General features: G+C 35.4%; 1 protein-coding gene across 1 annotated transcript; it reads right to left on the reverse strand.

The window, feature by feature from the left end:
- Nucleotides 1–468: 468 nt before the first annotated feature.
- si:ch73-204p21.2 (uncharacterized) lies at nt 469–21544 on the reverse strand. The gene is made up of 7 exons (XM_022673218.2): nt 21349–21544; nt 12981–13118; nt 8241–8301; nt 6371–6440; nt 6172–6252; nt 4276–4302; nt 469–1265 (listed from the first exon to the last, which is right to left on the reverse strand). The coding sequence occupies exons 2-7, from the start codon at nt 13106–13108 to the stop codon at nt 745–747; spliced, it is 888 nt and encodes a 295-aa protein (XP_022528939.2). The 5' UTR covers nt 13109–13118; nt 21349–21544; the 3' UTR covers nt 469–744.
- Between the last annotated feature and the right edge of the window lie 921 nt (nt 21545–22465).

The following is a 22465-nucleotide window of genomic DNA, read 5'->3' on the forward strand; positions in this document are numbered from 1 at the left end:
ACTGAATCAAATCGGAAATTGAATCAATTTGAATCAGTATCACCACTGGGATCTCTACGTAAAGACCTGAATAGCTGAATCAGCTTTTGAGATTAGGGGCCCTATTTTAGCAATAGCACAATAGAACACCATACATATGCGGATCACGAAGCTAGATTTAGGGTGTGTCGTGTGTATTTGGTATCATAAAGGCACAAAAATACGCCTTGCACAGCTCGAAATATTTAAAAAACATGTACTAATTCTCTTAATTAATCATGGGTGTGGTTAATTTTGGGTGTAACATAAAATAAACCAATCAGTGTGCCAGTAGTCATTCCCTTTAAGAGTCAGGTGAGCTCTGACTTTGGCGCATTAGTATCTTAACAGTGCAGTGCTTTTGTGTGTCTCAGCAGAGGATACTGACCTGCGCGTTTACGCTATAAAGGTACATTTACATCTAAAGGCTCATTTAAGGAAACAGCAACATTATTTTATTCTTTATTCTGTTTATTGAGTTTTGTTCTGTTTTATTCTTTATTCTGTTGAGTTAAAAGTTGGGTTTTTTCTCTGGGTTCATTTCAATCAGTGGCGCACCTGTATTTACCCATCAGTGTAGATTTATTCCTAATCCTAGATGCTTTCGTGGGCACAAGGTGTGAAAATAGACTGTTTACAGGGTGTAATATAGCAATGAGCATTGCAGCCCTAGGATTTAACACATCTCAGCAGACTTGTGGCACCTCATAACAATGTCTCTATTGTTTAGCTCCTCTGTGGTAGAGGTGGCTCTGCTTCCTCTGCCTCATCCTCAAGCGTCAGCTCAACTGGTGCGTTAAAATTCATGTTTTTCCTGCTGACTCTGGCATATGTGTCAATAACTGGACTACTGGGACCTTCATTCAGCTCCTCTGCCAGCGGCGGCGGTGGTGGCGGCATATTTGACCAGCCCTCTTGTGGCTCATTTGTGTCATTTGTGCTGTTTGTCATGATGGACTCATATGTAGCGTATGGATTCAGTTTAGTTTCCATAGAGACTCCTGGACGTCTCAGTTCTTCTGCAGTTTCATACAGGTGCTGGGTGGGGGTGTATGATGGTGGTGGAGATTCAGGTTCAGTCTGATCAGTCTGATCATCCAGTGAGATTGTTTGGAACTCGTGCGGCTCTGGAGTGTGTGTAGATACAGTCTGATCCTCAGATTGTTGGCTTGTTTCAGTGATTGAAGGCTCAAATGCTGATGGGTTGGGGTTTTGGTTACGGATGGTGAGGTCTTGTCTTATACTACCTGTTTGGGTTAAAGAGAAAGAGCATTAGAACATTTTTTGTGATTAAACATTAATTAATGATGGTACATTAGTATTGAAAATGGAAATATTAGTAATAAAATAACTTGGACATGATTATTACTGAGTATTACTCAGTATCCATATACTAGACAGAATATTATGGCCACCTCCTTGTTTCTCATTACGCTAGTGCATCTAAAAAAAATAGAATATCATTGAAAAGTTACTTTATTTAAGTAATTTAGTTCAAAATGTGAATCTCATATATTATATAGATGTACAGTGCCTTGCGAAAGTATTCACCCCCCTTTACATTTTTCACATTTTGTTACCTCACAACCTGGAATTCAATGGGAATATTTGAGGGTCTGCATCATTTAATTTACAGACCATGCATACAACTTTCAACATTTAACATTTTTTTTTATTGTGAAGCAAACAACAAATAGGACAAAATAACTGAAAACATCAGTGTGCATAACTATTCACCCCCGTAAGTCAGTACTTTGTAGAGCCACCTTTTGCAGCAATTACAGCTGCAAGTCGCTTTGGATAAGTCTCTATGAGCTTGCCACATCTTGCCACTGGAATTTTTGCCCATTCCTCATGGCAAAACTGCTCCAGCTCCTTCAAGTTAGATAGTTTCCGTTGGTGAACAGCAATCTTCAAGTCTGACCACAGATTCTCAATTGGATTAAGGTCTGGGCTTTGACTAGGCCATTCCAGTATGTTTACACGTTTCCTCTTGAACCACTTAAGTGTTGCTTTAGCAGTATGCTTTGGGTCATTGTCCTGTTGGAAGGTAAATCTCCGCCCTAGTCTCAAATCACTGACAGACGTAAACAGGTTTTGCTCAAGAATATCCCTGTATTTAGCACCATCCATCTTCCCCTCGACTCGGACCAGTTTTCCAGTCCCTGCTGCTGAAAAACATCCCCACAGCATGATGCTTCCACCACCATGTTTCACTGTGGGGATGGTGTTCTTGGGGTGATGAGATGTGTTGGGTTTGCGCCAGACATAGCGTTTTCCTTGGTGGCCAAAAAGTTCAATTTTGGTCTCATCTGACCACAGTACCTTCCTCCATACAGTTTGGGAGTCTCCCATATGCCTTTGTGCAAACTCGAAAGAGCCTTCCTATTTTTGCCTGTAAGCAAAGGTTTTTTTCTGGCCACTCTTCCATAAAGCCCAACTCTATGGAGTGTACGGCTTATTGTGGTCATGAACAGATACTCCAGTCTCTGCTTGGGAACTCTGCAGCTCCTTCAGGGTTACCTTTGGTCTCTGTGCTGCCTCTCTGATTAATGCCCTCCTTGACCGGGCTGAGAGTTTTGGTGGGCGGCCCTCTCTTGGCAGGTTTGTTGTGGTACCATGTTCTTTCCATTTGATGATGATGGATTTGATGGTGCTCCGGGGGATCATCAGAGATTTGGATATTTTTTTATAACCCAACCCTGACTTATACTTCTCTACAACTTTATCCCTGACTTGCTTGGAGAGCTCCTTGGTCTTCATGGTCTTGTTTGGTTAGCTTAATGGTGTTGCAGCCTCTGGGGCCTTTCAGAAAAGGTGTGTATATACTGACAGATCATGTGACACTTAGATTGCACACAGGTGGCCTTCATTTCACTAAGCATGTGACTTCTGAAGGTAATTGGTTGCACCAGAACTTTTTAGGGGCTTCATAACAAAGGGGGTGAATACATATGCACATGCCAATTTTCAGTTTTTTATTTTCATATTTTCTTTATATACATATATATTTTTTCTCATTTCACTTCTAAAACGTGGACTATTTTGTGCAGATGCATCACATTCAATTCAGATAAAAAAAATACATACAGGTTATAATGTAGTAAAATAGGGAAATAATCCAAGGGGGTGAATACTTTTGCAAGGCACTGTATTTCTTTTATTGTTGATTATGGCTTACAGCCAACAAAACCCCAAAATCAGTCTCAGAAAATTAGAATATTATATTATATAAGACCAATTGGTACTTTTGGCAGTGTGGGCAGTGTGCCAAGTCCTGCTGGAAAATGAATTCTGCATCTCCATAAAAGTAGCAGAGGGAAGCATTAAGTGCTGAAAAATTTTGCAGGACTTTAGACTTGATAATAAAACACAGTGGATCAACACCAGCAGATGACATGTCTCTACAAACCATCACTGATCATCAGTAAATTTTACATTTCATTTGGAAATCAAGGCTATATCATTGGCTGTAAGCCATAATCATAAACAATAAAATAAATAAACACTTAAAATAGATCACTCTGTGTGTAATACATCTATATAATATATGAGTTTCACTTTTTGAACTGAATTACTGAAATAAAATAGCTTTATAATGATAGTGGTTAAAGTTAGTTTACTATGTCATAGATTATATCAGCTATTTTTATTATAATTATATTATTATATCTGCTCTCTGGTGGTCTATCCTGTGGGGTTCTGAACATTGAAGAACAGTGTGTAATAAGTTATGCATAGAAACAGATACAGGACTACAGTCTGTAATTATATAGAACTACAAAGTGCTGTTATATGGTCAGTGGAGCTGCTATAATGGACAGTGAGTGTAGAGAAAAGGAGGTGGTCATAATATCCTGATAAGAGTGTGTATTACCACAATTATTATTATTAAATCTTATTAACAGGCAAATACTATGATTCAGTCAGTAAGTAATATGAAACTAATATCTAAAATGTTAGGTCCAGTGTCTTTAAGGTTAATAATAAAATGCATGGTTGTACATTCTAAGCACAAACTGGTTCCTTAACTCAAAACATTTTTTTAAAGATTGTATAAAAAAACACTACATAATATGTGTTTTTCTTGTGCAATGAAGAACCATTTAGAAAAGGTTCTGTATAAAAGCCTTAAGGAACCCATTTTTATGCTTGAATGTGTAGAAAAGTAGTGGAATAGAGATTTATAGAGAATTATAATCATGTCCAGTGTTCATACTCTCAAATACTCTCAAAAAGAAGGTGCTGGCCCAGTACCATTTATCATCCTCTGTGGGTCACGATCTGCAGAGCACAAAAACATAACAGACTGTGAATCATACATCAGATCTTTTCTACATTAAAGAGACACACATATTCAGATTGTTACATTGTATGGCATTATTAGGGTGTAACAATTTTCAGCACATTGTTAAAATAATAATACTATAGAAAGAAAGCAGTGGTCAAAACTCTAAACCCAAGCAGCTCAGCAAACTGTTGTTAGTGCAACAAAACTTATTGTCACGATTGACCCTGGTGCTGCACCTCCCAGACAAAGGAGGTTGCACTAATTAAGAACGCCAGACCGGAATATTGGTGCGATGTTTTGTTTGTATCCTTACAGCATTTTAAACCGTTTCTTTCATGATCTCTGTTTGTTGTTCTGTATTTTTGACTACGATTTTTGGATTTGCCCATTTCTGTAATGTTCACATGTGTTTTATTTTTGTAAAATAAACCTGCATTTGGATCCTCTGACTTGTCTTGGGCGACACTTATGTATAACTACATCCAGCATTTGCAAGTCCACCTTAACGCCAAAGAGCTCATACAACCAAAGGCAAGTATCCACATGCAGTAAATATTACTTCTATTTACTTTCTGTATTTTCCTTGAAAGTCTCATCTGATTGGCTGATGTGGTCCTGATGTGCTGGGTTAATAAAATATGTTTTTTTTTATAAAATATTTAGTCTATATAATATTTATACAATGAAACTTAAAATTAAAAATTTAACTGTTGCATTGCACTACTTTACACTAACAACTACACTTTTACACAGTGCTCCTGATTGCTTTATTCTAATTAGGTATAGGTATTGTTATTGTTATTGGTATTGGTGTTGGTATCTGCAAACACAAAAAAATGCATATACTTGTACACTGTTGTTAAAAACTATTCATGCATCCTAGGGGTGTGTTAAAAAGTGTGATGTCAATTCATATAAACCTGAATCAATCTTTAGAATTGGCCCATTTTCGCCATACACGTGTACAGTTTTAAAATCTTATGACTAAAGTTTTTCATGCACCGCCCTCTGGCTGGGTGATCAGTTAAGCACAGCACACAGGATCCGGCACTATGGGGGGACTTTCTGTACAAATGTAAGTAATTTTCTCTCTTAACATTATTGATTTTGCTTGTTATTATTATTTCGCTCACTGTAGTATCACATCTGAACTAGTGGTTATGGGTAAATTTCACAGTTATATTTGCAAATAAATAAGAAATTTATGAAGCATGTTATGGTATTGTTATGTTATGTTACTAAAGTGTCAGTACATATGTTCATACAGTGTTGTTGAAAACGATTCCGGCTTCCGAAGCCTCATTAATGTTCTGGAAGAACGTTATATTTTAAATAAAATAAGTTACATTAAATGATGTTAAAAAAAGAATGTTAATGTTGTGTTAAGTCTATAAAATATATAAACCCTAATATTTTAATAATAGAAGTTTGAGTGTTACTTGTATAATCACATAAATTTCATAATTAAACTACAATTTTTATTGTAACAGAAACTTCCCTAAATTAATCGATTTTAAAACGGAATCGAATTGAATTAGAAAATCAGTGACGATACCCAACCCTAATGCATCTCTAATTATTATTATAGGGGAGCATCTTCCACCTTAAAGCATTATTGTGGGTGTAGTTTTAGAGCCTCAAATATTCAAATCCTCTAAATGAACATTGATTTAAGGTCAAATTGAATTTTAACACAATTTCAACAGAATTTCAATGTAGGACAAAGGTTATTTAAAGGTTGTTTTTCCATCATTAACTTTAAAAGATGTAATGCAACCAAATAAATGTAAATTTATTCAAAGTTCTCTCCACTATCAGGGTCTGGATGCATTTTTATTGCTGTAATAAAGATGTAAACCTGCCTAGTGTATGACTCCTCCAGGTCCCGGTGTCTCGCGCTGCAGCAGGTTTTGCCGCCCCGTCCGGACGGAATGTGCTGAGATCTGGTGAGATAATGGTAGAGAGTGTGTGAGTGAGTGAGTTGAGTTGTTTTTTAATGCTAATTGAGTTACAGGGAGGAATGCAGAGCTCCAGTATGTGTGAGACGAGCACTTAGCTTACACTTCTCATCTCTGGTGATGTCAGCAGCACCGGGGTTATCCATGGACATGTTGGTGGTTTCCAGTTGAACCTGTTTGGGACAGATTTGCATGTTTAAGCTATTTTTATTTTAAGGGGGTTGAGTTTTAGATGCATTATGATTATTGCAAGTCTCTGTGTGGCCACAGTTTAAAATTAGACTATCCCTTTGAACCGTAGGCTGTTTTGGTGTGTTTTTTCTTCTTTTTCTTATAATAACACAGTAATTATATCAGCCACATGACCTGATCTCTTTTACTCCAGAAGACATACAGCTGCTCAAAAATATAATCATTTAAAATGTAAAAGGAAGCAGAATTGTTATATTCTCCTAGAACTGATCATGTTTTGGTCAAAATTTTACCAAGCGCCTGTTTTTTTTATTATTTTTGAATGTATAGACTTTAAATATATTCACACCTAAAATATATTTTTAAAAATGGTTAGACTAGAGTGCTTATGAGTTAAAAGCATAAGAATATTGATGATAGTTCATTACATTGTAAAAAATAACCATGAACCATCAGGCGGAGTTATTTTTCTTGATAATCACACCTCTAGGATACATGTAGATACTAAAAACCTGACAGTCAGGGAAAAGTCCCTTTGAGGTATCAGTGGCAATGATGACATCATGTGATTTACTCAGATACTAGAGAGTGAATGTAAATACAACTGATTATGTGTTTTTTTTTAGCAAATATATAGCTTTATAATGAAAGAATAAAGGAAGGAACTTCAAAGTAGATCTTATTTTTTAGGTGTATTTCCCAATGGATTTCTTGCAGATGCTTTACTGCACTGGGATGTGGCCAAGAGTTAACACAAACGTGCAAGCAGGCGACACAGACGTTTTTTTAACCAATCACGTGTGGAAAAGAGAGGACAAGAAAGGTGCTTCCCTCGTGTGCATATTCATGAAGCGCATGTAAAATAGAGAGGGTTCTCATTGGACTGTTTTCTACAAAGAGTCTGTGAGTCAGCCAATCAGCTTTTAGTGTGGACAGGCAGTGTTTTTTTCCCTTCTGGACAGAATGCATTCAGGAGCATCATGGCTCCCATTAAAACTCATTTGACCTCTGACTACTCTAAAGTATATCCACGTCTAGTAAAAGTAAAAAAAAAAAATGAAAGTATTGCCCACTGTACTGTTTGTAATAGTGATTGTAGCATTGCCCACGGGGGACTGAATGATGCATATATATATATATATATACAGTACTGTGCAAATGTTTTAGACACCTAAGCAAATTACACTAATTCATTTATCTAAGTAATATGATTGGAACAGATGCAAATAAACATACAGAAAAACGTAACAAGAAATTCTCATTTTTAACTAAGTATGTTATATCCTGTGAGCCAAGCTGAAGAACAAAGTGTAGATGTTCCAGATTTCTCCTGGATGCTCCTCAGCCAGCATGTGTATATTATGCTCAGTTACATCAGCAGCTCACCTGATTTACCACATTTACCAATTTACCAAACCAGGTGTTGATTAATATGATGAGAACTAGCAAAAACTCTATTAAACTCAGATGAGGAGGAGAGATTATGAGATGCTTTAAGGAAAACAGGACTGTAAACACTTACTGCACAGATAAGAAGCTTTTTCTTTACTGAAATTCCCACAGGTGCCTAAAATATTGGCACAAAACTGTATATGGGTGGGTGGTCCAAGTCTGAGGGTACCTTCCTGAAATAAATTTTTGTCAACTTGATATATCTGTGCTCATGCTGTAGACCAGCTAAACCATCAAACTCCAAGAAAAACACACCAGATTGAGCAGGTCAGGCTGAATTTGATCAGCAGGGAAATGATGAGTGATGAATAATATATTACTGTGCTTACAACTCGGACTAGGTTTGAATTCCTGTCTTCAGGAGCGCTGTGATCTAGATCAAAGGAGTGCCTGTAAATAAACACAGAAATCAGGAGTTAAACAGGTGAGCTGAGATATTAGACAGACATTAAAGATCATCATTTATGAGCCCCACAGACAAAACAAGTGCAAAGGTTAGAGACAATAAAAAGCACAAAGGCTTTATTCACCGGCTCCCTCTGTTGGTTAAGAATAAAACTCATTTTCAGCCAATCATACTAAAATAGAGTAAAGGTCACAAAAAAAAAAAAGCTTATAAAACTCTTTTCTGCCCTCTACTGTCTCTCACTGTAATTCTGTGTTCAATCTGCTATCAGTAAAATCCAGGTCCATGTTAGGACAAGAAAAACACTGACCTAATGCAGATTTTATTGCAAACTGTTTAATTGGATTAAATCTTATATTAACCCTTGTGTGGTGTTCATATTTTTGTTACTGGTTTACTAGGTTACTTGTATTTAATCCAGCAAAATGAAGCAATTTTACATTAAAATGCTTTACACATGCTTGCTTCACCTAAATTGCAAGCAATATAAACAGCTTACATGGTTAATATTTGCCCTTTACCTTTCTTATGTTACATTTCTTTTACAAAGTGCTACTCTTTTTTTTTATTAGTTTTTTAATAAAATGTAAAAGAAAATGAATTAAACTCAAGATATGAGTAGAAAATTTGTTTAGTTTCAAATGAATCAAGTTTACAAATGAATCAATGTTTATTAGCCCTTGGCCAAAAATACTGTATGTAATATAGAATAGTTACATCACTGCACCCTAAATTTTAGATTGTTCTATAACACTTATAGAAAATAATAAACAGTGTTTATTTTCACATACATATTACTGTGAGATATAATTTATGAGCTAATAGCAGCATTAAATAATAAATAAATATCTGTTTCACAAACTGAATTTCAAGAATATGAAAACTACTTAACTCAATGTTCTTATTTTTCCATTTTTGCATCTTGTAGCAACACTAATGGTATAATTCAACATAATTTAGTTGTCCTAAAATTTAGATTGTGAGGGGTAGGAATAATAAAAAAAAAAAACATTATTTTCCTATATTACGTTAAGAAAATGAAATAAAGCTCTTTTACACACTGAATACTTTTTCTGTTAAAAATCATAAAAAGAAATAAAACACATTGAATTAGAAGAGGTTCTGTATGTTCTGTATATGGTAGAAAAATGTGCAAATTTGATGGTCACTGCTGTCATCATGTCATAGGACAGGAACTAGTTGTGTGTGTGTGTGTGTGTGTGTGTGTGTGTGTGCGTATGTTGTCACGTATTAAATGTGAATGTGGATTTTGTGGACTTGTTTGTCTGTTCACATGGAAAATTCTAGCCTGACACTGCCAGTCACCATCATTACCACCCACTGCGCTGCTTTCCACTGTGGGTGGTAATTAATGCCGTCTATATTTTATACTGTGGATCTAGTCATGTTAAATTGGCCAGTGGCCAACCTAATGAATTATTTACTGCTGTCCTCTCCTGCATACTGATGATTTTTGGCATGCCAGTGTATGTCTTTACTTAAGGAAGTATGTTAATTATAATTTAAAAATACATCTAGTGTGCATGCTAAACAATGAATCAAAGCAAACAATAGATTACCTTAGTAAAAAAAATTGATTAAAGTGTACTAAGCATTATTATGCTATAGTGCACTAAAGTGTTCTTGTAGCCACATTATAATTAATCAGTTTATTTTAAAACAACGTTTTTTGAACTTATTATACTTTAATTGTATAAAATAGTTCAAAAGTCTTGCTTAAAATGTGCCAAGTGTACTTAAGTGTACTAAAATGGATGTCAGGTCTTAGCCCTGTCTCGTGTCTCTGTGTGTCTTCCCCACGTGACCTGTGCTCCCCTGTGTCTCCCGTCTTAGTAGATTTCCACCTGTGTCTCATTTGTAGCTCCGCCCCTCCCCCAGGTGTTTCCAATTCTAGAGTGTTTCTTGTTTCTTTAAATAGCCCTCGTCTACCACTTTGTCTCCGTCGGTCTTTGCACCTTCCCATGTCGTTTTGTCTTTCTCTCCGTTTAATAGTCTCTCTCAGTGTTTTCTTGTCTCCTAAGCCTTAGTCCCGTGTTTCTCGTTTATATCTTGTTTAATGTTTCTAGTTTCTTGTTTACTTACGTGTTCCCTAGTTCCTTGTATATACCCCTGCTTGAAGTTTATTAGTTTATTCCATTGTATATATTTCCCTTGCCCAGTTTAGTTAATCCTGTCTTGTTTTAGTTCCTTGTTTGTTAGTATTTTGGTTTATTATCTTTGTTACATGTTTACTTGTTTCTTTGTCTTTCTTTGTTATTTATTTAATAAATTTATTTATATCGCCCTTACCTGCACCTGTGTCCGCCTCCTCGTCTCCCTGCCTGGGTCATTCGTGACAATGGAACTATTTTAAATATACTTAAGTAACATTTAAACATACTACTTCATGTATGTAACCCCATATTTTAAGTATGCTTACAGCTAAATCATAATGCATTTAATGAGTTTTTAGTTACAACTGTATCACTATTATACACCGGGTATATTAGAAATGCACTAAGAATTGATGTTAAATATATGTGATCTATTTACATTCAAATATAAATATGCTTCTTGTTCCTGTTTTTGTATGTAGTACATTTCTAGTATACTTTGTTGGGTATAAAATTATGTTATAATATATTGTACTACAATTGGTAGTATGTTACAAATTTATTTTAAACTTTTTAAATGTATTAATTAAAAAAAAATTATTTACTTTCTAAAACGTTACATGATACATTGTACTTTAGGTGAACTACTATAACACACATTGTTTGTAACAAACTTTGCTACAAATGTACAAAAGTATATTTGGAAATAAGTATTTTAGAAGTATATTGAACTGATACATTAAACTAAAAGTGCTTCATAGTATTTTTTCTATTTTTTGAAAAATACACTATATTGTACTTTTTTAAAAGTATGATCAAAGTTTACTTTCAAACATTTGATGAAAGTATAATACTAATGAGCTTTTATCTCTGGTTACAATAGCTGAGAGGAGGACTTTGGATAAACTGTTTTTTATCATGAACAATGATAGTCACCCACTTCACACCACCATCATGAAGCAGAGGAGTTTATTCAGTGGCAGACTGCTGTTACAGAGCTGCACAACAGACAGACTCAGAAGATCCTTTATTCCGAGAGCCATCAGACTCTTTAACTCCTCCCATAGCGGACGGGATGCTGCTGCCGATTGAGTTTAATCCAGTCACACCACATGGACATTATTCAACCACTTAATTATTTACACTAACACTTCCCCAACCTCACTTACATTCAAGTACACTTTACTCTTAGAACTATATTTGTTAAAGATGCATATTTATATTATATTTCTATGTCACATAAGCCACTTTCATAATCAATGTCATTGCACATTGCACTCTGTTAATTATTTAATTATTTAATGACCATTAGCAACATCTACTGCACTGCTCCGTTTACAGATAGATCCTTACCTTGTATAGTAAGTTTTTTATAGCCTTATATATTTTCTATTCTTCTGTGTTTTGATTTATGTTTGAATATGTTTCTTATTGTATTGTGTTGTTGCTGCTGGATGCCTAAATTTCCTTTGGGATAAATAAAGTATCTATCTATTGTGGCGTGAGGAGGCGGGGGAGTTGGGGGTCCTCCCCACGCCAGAGCGCACAGCCCTATGTGTCCCAGCTGGCCCGCATGAGGACTGATTAAGCAGCCAGCTGGGACAGGTATAAAAACTCAGCCTCAGCTCACTCAAGGAGAGGACTCTTGACTGGGGAGCTGAGGGCTGAGGCTGCACGGACCTTTAAAACTAAAGTAAAGTTAATTCTACTGAACTCTAGAGCCCCATTGGGCTGAGTTATGTTTATTTAAGTTATTTTGGGTGTGGTGTAGGGCGTTAAAAGCCAATAAAGGTACGTTTTGAGTTCATTTAATCCCCGTGTCTGTGTATCTCTGTGTGCTTCCTCCTTCCGGGTCACAGTGGTCACGCCCCTAACCCCAGGGGCCTACCACACTATCTATCTATCTATCTATCTATCTATCTATCTATCTATCTATCTATCTATCTATCTATCTATCTATCTATCTATCTATCTTATATTTTAATAAGTAAGTGCATAAATCTGTTTTACAGCATTTACAGCATATTTCTCAATATGTTTTAAGTACAATTAAGTATATAATTTATTTTTCGTCAGGGTACAAAGAGAACTTTAATACCATTTAAAGCCTTTTTATCCTCTCTATTTGCTATGCAAGTTTCTGGTAATACAGCATCAAAGCTTTACACACGACAGCACAACAGGTATGCAGCCATTGAAATGTAAAATATGCTTTCTGTGAGTCGTCACATCACAGTACGCGCTGTGAGTTTGCCTGGGGCTGAGTTTCAGCACGAGCAGATCTTTATGAGAGTGAAACTGGTCGTGACAGATGACTAGAGTGGACTAAAGTCTAGTAAAATGCAGGTCTGCCCTTTATCCTTTATCTAGAACGAGGAACGCCTGCTTCCTGACATCATCTCAGAGCTGATAAACCCGTCCGTGCTGCAGTGGAATGTTCAGAGCAGTGAGGATGAATGAATGAGGGAAGGGGAAGCTGTCAGTCGAGGAACGGGACAGATAGAGGTGTTGAAATGGAGTAGATTTGTGTAGAGAGTGAAGAAACTCACTTCTGACATCTTGAGCACAGAGCGAGGAGTGTGATGGTGATGATGAAGAGCGTAACCAGTGAGAAAACTGCGACCCCTGGTAACTCTGCTGCCTCCCAGGCCCCCAGAGCGACGTAGATCGGTGCCATAGTGCCGTTTCTGCAGATGAACACAAAACAAACATGACTTATGAGTGTCAGTTTGACACATTAATTTGCATTGTGGCTCTGATAGGCAAATGAGGTCGGATAACACATCACATGCTATACGGAAGGAATCAACCAACAAAAAATAAACTTGGTGTGTAAAATGATTTAAATTTCATGCCCAGCCTTGTATGTGATGAAATCAGTGATGGACTTTATCTCTCTGTCTGACTGACTCTGTTGCTGTATAAGCTGTTGCTGTTGTGTTGGTAGCATCCTTTGCAAGTGAAGTATAAGAAGAGTTAAAAAGCATTTCCAACAGTTGGCAGTTGAGTTAAAGAGATGTCACTTTTTAGGACTAGAAATTCATTTAGGGTGAAGGTTAGGTTTAACTCTAACCCTGCCCTCCACAAGTCATCCTGTTACTGCCAGCACCATTGGCAGACGGCTGCATGACGTAGGCCTAGGGCTCGGCGTTATGGCCCTTACATAATATCACAATATTTTAGGCTATTTTTGAAATAAAGATGTAATTAGCGATGTGACAAAATTCTTTAAAAATAATCATTTTAGGAATAATTTACTACAACAGTTACATACATTCAGTAATGTATGTAACTAAATAATAATAATGTGTGGTAAATAAGGTGTAGCTTATTTAGTACATATAAACTTCAAACAAACAATGAAAAGAAAGTACAGTAAATAGTGAAATAAATATAAAATATACTGCTTTCCAGAATATTGCGATATCATGATATAAGGTTTTTTATGATGTAGCACATCCCTATGTAGGACTACATGCACACAGACCATTGCAATGATAGCCCTTAACCCTTTGTGATTTCCTTTTTAAGACCCCAGTTTTTCTTCTATTAGGTGTTTGAGATGTCAGTGGTTTTAATGTTGTGGCTGATCAGTGTACAGTATCTCTCCAATCTAAATTGCCCTATAGGGCAATAGTGTTGATCCTGAGGTTGCTGAACATTTTAGGGTTTTCCCTCCTCTCAACACACCTAATTCAACCAATCAGTACCCAGTTTCCCAAAAGCATCTAAGTGTCAATATCTTCTAGTAAGAACTGGTAGAGGTTTTTAATGCAATGTTCACTTGGTCATTTGAAAGTTATGATAGAGTGAAGATGCTTTAGGGAAACTCGGGCTCGAGCTCATCAACAAGCCCTTTTCAGATTGAATATTTCATTTATAAATCAATAAAATCACTAAGATAAAATTCACTTTACCAGCCTTAAGCTATATACCATTTTTGCACTACTGTTATATACTATTTATTCTGTCTTTCCATCTCAATCACCATCAATATTGCACTATTTACTTCCGTCTTACGTATGTTTATTGTGTCTTGTTGTTTTGTACATAAAGTGTGTCCCACTCTTTTAGATTATATATCTTATTTCTTTTTACTTATATTTATATATCTATTTCTCCCCCACACTACTGCACCTTGTTTTTGTCTCATGTATGTCTATTTGTGTCCCTGCTGTATTGTACACATAGTGTCTCCCATTCTTTCTTTTATTATATCTATAATCTGTACTTGCTGTAAAATTGGGAAGGAGAGTAACGTAATTTCATTTCTCTGTATGTCCTGTACATATGCAGTATTGACAATAAAACTACTTGACTTGACTACTTGACTAAAAATAAGAACAGTAAGATACCTTCAGGGCCAGGGCTGAAAAACTGTGGACTGTACAAATAATATAAACAGTTTATTTATTTATTGATTGATTTATTTATTTAGTTTTTGTTTTGATTTTGTCTGTTTGTTTGTAATCACCTCATCCTTCATATCTTATATACATTTTATATTCATATTTATATTTATTTTTTATATAAGAAATGCATTTAATAAACAAGCCCTTACTTAGCTGAAAAGTATGGGATACATTAGGACCAGCGGTGAAACCTCTCCTGCCTTTTAGTATCAGACAGTTTATTCCAGTAAATAATAATTGTATAGAATATACTTCCTCTTAATTAATAATTAGGTAAGTCTTTACAATGAGGGTCACAATTAACAGTACGTCCAGCAGTAATAAACATTGTGAAGTGGGTAAGTAATGTTAATTAATTATTAATTAACACTAGTTAATACATTATTAAACATTACTAATTTCTCATGCTTAATAATATAATACATATATAATGAATTTGATACATTAGTTAAAACATTAGTAATGATTAATTAGTGTTATTGTGTTGATTAATAATTAATTGAGACATTCTGTTGCAAGTAGTGTTAATTATTGTACTCTTTGCGTAAAGCTTTACCAATAAATGTTTTTATTTGATAAAATCTGTTGTTTTCAGAAGTGCCTTATAACTAAACCTGGCTTGACTGACTTGACCTGGCCCATAATTGGTCACGTGATATCTTTTCATAGTTTTGAGACCATAGCCCACTAAATAAACAGTGCAGATATGGAATAAAAGGAGGTGAAACTCAAACAGAGCAGATATGAGAACAGGAGTCAGAGCTGGTTCAGCCACAACCCCTCTGACTGAGTTTCACTGGAAATCAGATGAAACCAGACGGTCATGAAACCCAACTCTCCAGCCCAGCCGGGCGGCAGGAACAGGGCACCCAGCTGCAGACTGGCATACAGTGCAGAGAGCAAGTGTATTTTTAAAAAAAAAGCATCAACATTTCCAGCTGTATCTTACTACACTTTTTATTTACCGAGTTTATTAACTGTACCAGGTTTGTATTAACACGTATTATTAACAGGTTTATGGCCTTATGAGCTGCTATGATTCATTGTTTAGTTGGTGAGAATTTAGTTCTAGGCTTAGAGTTCTCAATTTTTTATTAATACTGAAGCTAATGTAAAGTAAACTATATATTATATAATAAAAATCCATTTCTACCAATTCACAGATTGGTCAGTCAGACAGACTGTGCACAAATGGAGGAAATTTAAGACTATTGTTACCCTCCCCAGAAACAATCAACCAACAAAGATCACTTCAAAAGCAAGGTGTGTAACAGTCTGTGAGGTCTCAAAGGAATGCATGGTAACTTCTTAGCAACTATAAAGACCTTTCTTTGGTGTAAATAGCAGGTCGCTACCCTCCATAAAGAACATTGCTGTCCAGCTGCAGTTTGCTGAAGATCACATGAACAATCCAGAAGGCCTCTGGAACGATGTTTTGTGGACAAATGAGTAGGCACGAGATCTCGCGAGATTAAAACGGACGATATTTCTCGTCAGGCTAAAACCTGTCTCGCAGGGCAAAAAAACAGTTAAGTGTGGAGTTTTTAAGAGGGATCTGGCAACCCAGTAGCGATCGCGATAGAGTATGATGGCTGAGCAGTACAAGCAGCTCTCAGCAGAAGTTGAAAATTCAGGTATTTGCATAGAAGAAGCTTCTGCTACTTTTCAGTTGTATGTCTGGCTGCATTTTGGCTCCAGTGGAAACAATAAACGGTAACAGAGTGACCAACAAGACACAAACCATATGTAAATACTGTAAGTAAATCCTACACATGACTGTTTCATAGGCAGCTGTACTAATCCCTTAGCTCTGTACTGTATTAAAAAAAATGTTCTGTCTCTGTTTGCACTTCAAGCATAGTCTTAATATGACTGGTTATGGTTATGCATAGTTTAATTACAAGAGATTTAGGAGAAAAAAACACAAACCATAGGCTTAATATGACTGGTTGTGGTTTGCACTTATTGTTTGCACTATATAAGACCTAGAAAAGTTTTATTTTTATTTTTTATTCTTATTTCTATTTCTTATAGAATCAATGTGTGAGAGAAACCAGTCTGTTAAGTTTGCGTTATATGATTTTGACAAATAAAACTCTAGTTTTCAAGCCATTTTTTTTTTTTTTTGACGTTTTCTTTAAAATTGTATTTTTAAATCTCGGCTCATCTCGTTCTCATGAACCCAATATCGTGTCTCGTCTCGTCTCGTCTCGTGATATTAGTGTCTCGTCACACCCTTACAAATGAGGTCAAAATTTAGCACTTTGGTTTAAACACGTAATTCATACAAAAAACATGTTGAACATAAGTGAAACATGGTGGTGGTAGCATCATGGTTTGGCACGTTTTTGCTCCCTCTCGGCTGAGATTTCTTGCCAATACTGATGTATAAATGAAACCTGTCTGTGTGCCAAATCTCTAGAGAACATGGGTCATTCAACAAGACAATGACCCTAAAGCCACAAGTCGTTTTACTAAATGATGGTTAAAGAAGCATAAAATTAATGACCCTGTCGAAGTTCTGACCTTAATCCAATATAAATGTTAAGGAAGAAGCAAAAGCAGTAGTAGTAATTAAAGAAAACCTACAAACTTAACAGATATTTTCCCATTTTCTCCCAATTTAGGTTCTGATACATCAGCTCACAGACGCCTAGTGCTTATCGATATCACCCTAGGAGTGATGAGGGGAAAGAGCGCCATCTACCCACCCTGAGAGAGCAAGGCCAATTGTGCTCTCTCGGAGCTCCGGCAGCTGATGGCAAGCTGCATGAACGGGATTCGAACCAGCGATCTCCAGATCATAGTGCCAGCACTTTAGACCTCATATTTCCTCAAAAATATAAAGCTGTTTTTTGTCACATTTAGTTTCAGTTGCTGAAATGTTTATTGCTTTCCAAGGGTCACACCAGATACAGCTCTGTAATATTGGATCATTTTACCTCTAATATATTTCCTCATTTGTTTGATTTGCTTCTGCTTATCTAATTTTAGGATTTTAGGTTAGGAAATCTGATGATGTTTTCTGTCAAATTTATTCAGCAATGTAGACAAATCTAAAGGGTTCAGTTTCAGAACATTTAAGCACTATTGTAACAGGCTTGTTCCAGAGAACCTGTCTCTATGGTGAGAGATATACATATAAATGTAAAAATAAACCATTGTATTAATGCTTCCATTCAATCCAAGAAGAGTCAGAATCTATGAATTGGGTTACTGTGTAGGCCTGCCATCATAACTATTTTGTATGGATAGTAAATCATGCCAGAAATAATCATAACTATATTAAACTATAGTATTGTGGTTTGTGTGGCACAGTGGATAACACCACTACCGGCTACTGAGGTACCACATCATGTGGGAGACTGCACAGGAAATTTGGCAGTGTTAAATCAACACTGTTAGTGTTAAATTAACACTGAGAGTGTAAAGTTTAACACTAATAAGTGTTGATTTAACACTGCCAAATTTCCTGTGTGGGGTTTGATTCCAGGTCTGGGTGACTGAATGCTGCACTACTCCAATAAGAGTCCTTGGGCAAGACTCCTAACACTACTGGTATATTGGTATATTGGCCCAACTCTGTAATAGAACTTACATTGAATAAAAGTGTCAGCTAAATGCTGTAAATGCAATGTAAAATGTAAATGTAATGTAAATGTTATAAGACAAAGACAAAGAATATATTGACTATATAACAATATCCGTCCTATTATCTTTGGGGACTCATTTAAACCTCATTTAGTGTTTAAATTCTCTCAAAAAACAGTTGTCATTAGTTTTGTGATTCATATTTATTGTCTTTTCGTAATTTGATGAAGACAGTAAAAAATAGTAAAAAATAAAATGTTTCATACGTTTCAACATCAATGTCTGTTTTATTGGTATAAAACATAAGAAATATTAATATTTTATACATATTTGTGTGGCAAAAATATTGAGGTCACTATGACATTCAGTTTTATAATCTTTCTCTAAATAACCCTTCACTTTAGGTCCTGACCTAACAACACAATACTTATAATACTTCTATAATATTAATAAAACATTTAAAAAGTTATAAAAATGCCAGAACTGCTGATAATTTGCCAAATAAACACAAGAAAATGGCTAAAAAACATTGCTAACATGTTTAATTATCTTTAATTATTATAATTTTCTGGAGTTTTGAATTGCTGGGATCATATTGACCCAGAGAATCAAGGGTGTTACTAAATTTGAGGATAGCAGGAGGGATATAATAATAGTCTTTTAAAGAGCAATTAATCTTTAATTGTTAATAGTTTGAGAAATGCATGTCTTTTGCAGTTCATCAATTCATACTTCCTGTTAACCATTTGCAGTAGATTTTTAAAGCCTTTTTATTTATTGAGTAAGACTGAGTGAGCTAAAATTTTGTTAACATTGGTTTTTAATATTAATAAACACACAAGGAAACACAATGGACAGTACTGAGGCCTGCAAAAATGATTGAGGTCATGTCCATATAGTGTACAATAAACCAGTATTGTAGTTATCATGACATGCCTGGTTACTTTACTATGAAAATGCAACAAATCACATCTTTTTTAGTCAGATTTCAGCCTGTTTTGGAAATCTTGCATAATAACTTGAACGTAACTTCCGATCAAGGCCTGCGTTCTTATCAGGTGGTGATGAGAACATAAAAGCTTCAGATTCCACCAGGGCAGATTCTGCCACACCCCAGAGCCGAAAGAAAAGCGTGAAACTGGTTCTTACAACAAAAGACATGATAAGACACTTTATGTTTTGTCTTGTTTCCCTCATTCACTCGCTCAGCAGAATACAAAGCCTATTGTATATTTAAGAGTCACAAAGTTTACAGCAGACTGTGTGAGGAATTGGTTTGTGTAGAGAAAGAAATCCTGAAGTATTTGTCGGTGTTGTTTGAACTGATATTAGTGTGAATACACAATAAAACGTTAATGTAAATTAACCCCTTTACCTTAGGACCTTATTATACAATAAATTATATTTTATACAATAAACACATATCTAATAAAAATCTTCTTAACTTTAACATTTAATGTAAAAATATTTTATTTCAGTTCATTTTGGAGCATTTCTATTGGTCCATTCATTAATATAATGAACAATTGCCAAATTCAACTTTCTGTAATGCCACAAAACATTTGATCTCTATAATGACTTTTAAAGGAGGTCAGTGTAAAAATATTTTATTTCAAGTCATTTTGGAGCATTTCTATTTGTCCATTTATCTATATTAAGAACAATTGCCAATTCATATTAATTCTGAAAAATTAGAAAAGCAAAAAAATGTAAGATATTTTTTTGTGCAACAGTAGCATATGTAAATTAACATATACGTTTAATTAAAACATTTAAGTATGTGCAGTTATTTCACAGTTTTTTATGATTTGTCTATATAAAAAGAGTATTTTTCAACTTTCTGTAATGCCACAAAACATTTTATCTCTATTCTGACTTTTTAAAACAGATTTAATTCCATGTCATTTTGGAGCATTTCTATTGGTCCATTCATCCATATAAAGAACAATTATATTATACATTTATATTATGAAAAAATGAGAAAAGCAGAAAAATATAAGATATTTTTTTATGCAACAGTATCATATGTAAATTAACATATATGCCTAAATGTAAGTATGTGCAATTATTACACAGATTTATGTTCTGTCTATATAAACAGTATTTTTTTTTTTTTACAAAATTTTATCGCTACAATGACTTTTAAAAGAAGGCAATGTAAAAAAAAAACATTGGTCCATTCATCATGACACAATTTTGACCCAATAAACAAAAAATCTGACCGATTTACTTTTTTATTTTTACAGGTTTATTAAGTCTAAACGACAAAAATGAAAATGCAAGATTTTTGTCTCACAGCTGTGATATATAAATACTGTGGAACTATAATATGAGTTACAGTACCAGTCAAAAGTTTGAACACAAGTCTCAGTGAGAAGGGGTGTGTCAAAACTTTTGAACAATGGTACTGTATGTTATTATATGATACTAAAGTGTGGTCCACACAAAAGACATTTAAAGCATTAAACCTCCCTATTATTCAATGTTAAACATATCTGATAAAAGAAAATACTATTTTTGTGCTTCATATTGATTTGTTTTTCTAATTTAATGAGGACAGTAAAAAAATTAAAAAATAATATATTTTCAATGTTCAGAGCACATTTTATATGCACTGGCATTCTTTGATGTGTACTTTTGATCCCAAGGTGTTTTATCTTTTATAAACACACACATTTGTGTTAGAAAACATTGAGGTCAGGTGCAGTAATGTGAGAACCACTGAATATACATACACTTTGCTAACATACAGTTTTTAATTACAGTATGATAATTTTGTTGAGGTTTAATTTGCTAAATAAGAATAAAGGGTGTTTTTATTTAGTAAATCTGAGGAGACCAGGGGTTAAAGTGTTTAGTTTAGGCTAGTAAAGATAAATCATAATGGATTATAATATACAGTACAGTCACTCACCTCTATATATTTTTACAGGTGTCGCTCCTGACCTCGTGATCTTTCTCTCAGCAGTTCATAAGCAGAGCTCAGTCAGACTCATCTCCAGGTGTGTGTGTGAGTGTGTGTGTCCGACATGCTGTGATCCAGTAATAGCCTCAGAACTCTCTGTAGCCTGTTCTACCTGACCCTGTCAACACAGCAACAGACTCTCACAGTACAACAGAACAAATGACTTCCTCATTCTCCCTCTCTCTCACTCTCTCTCTCCTTATCAGTTTTCTCAGTAATTACAGGTAACCTGCTTACCCTGTGCTGAATACATTTACATATTTACTGCAATGTCAATAAATAACTTTAGAGCTCCACCATATTTGTCTATTATGAGACGTTAAAGCAAACTGTGAGGTAAATAGGTACACAGTCCCCTCCTCCAAAAATGTTGGAACACTGAGGCCGGTCCATTATTTTAACTGTAGATTTAAAACATTTGAGTTCTGCATTAAAATATGAATATGAGACAAAATATAAACCTTTCAGATTTTATTTGCATGGATTTACATCTGGATCTGATACACAGTTCAGAAGAGCTGAAGCATCTTTGGTTTAAACCCACACATTTTTTGAGAGCAAGTATTGGAACATTGGAACATCCTGGCACTTGTGCCTTTTGTTTTAAAGAAATAGCTTAGAACACCTTGCTTCAGGCTTTTACCCATTCAGAGAATCTTCTGCCCATTCACAGGCTTCTGCCCATCCACAGGCTTTTGTCTATTCACAGGCTAATGCCCATTCACAGGCTTATGCCCATTTACAGTCTTATGCCCAGTCACAGGCTTCTGCCCATCCACAGGCTTTTTCCCATTGATAGGCTTTTGCCTATTCACAGCATCATGCCCAGCCACAGGCTCCTGCCCATCCACAGGATCCTGTCTAACCACAGGCATATGCCCAGCAATAGGCTTTTTCTCATTAACAGGATTTTGTTTCATTCAGAGAATCGTGCCCAGCCACAGGCTTTTTCCCATTCAAAGGATCATGTCCAACTACAGGCTTCTGCCCATTCACAGGCTTCTGCCCATTCACAGGCTTCTGTTTATTCATAGGCTTTTGTCTATTCAAAGGCTTCTGCCCATTC

Source organism: Astyanax mexicanus, chromosome 14, assembly GCF_023375975.1.
Source record: "Astyanax mexicanus isolate ESR-SI-001 chromosome 14, AstMex3_surface, whole genome shotgun sequence".
Lineage (NCBI taxonomy): Eukaryota > Metazoa > Chordata > Actinopteri > Characiformes > Acestrorhamphidae > Astyanax > Astyanax mexicanus.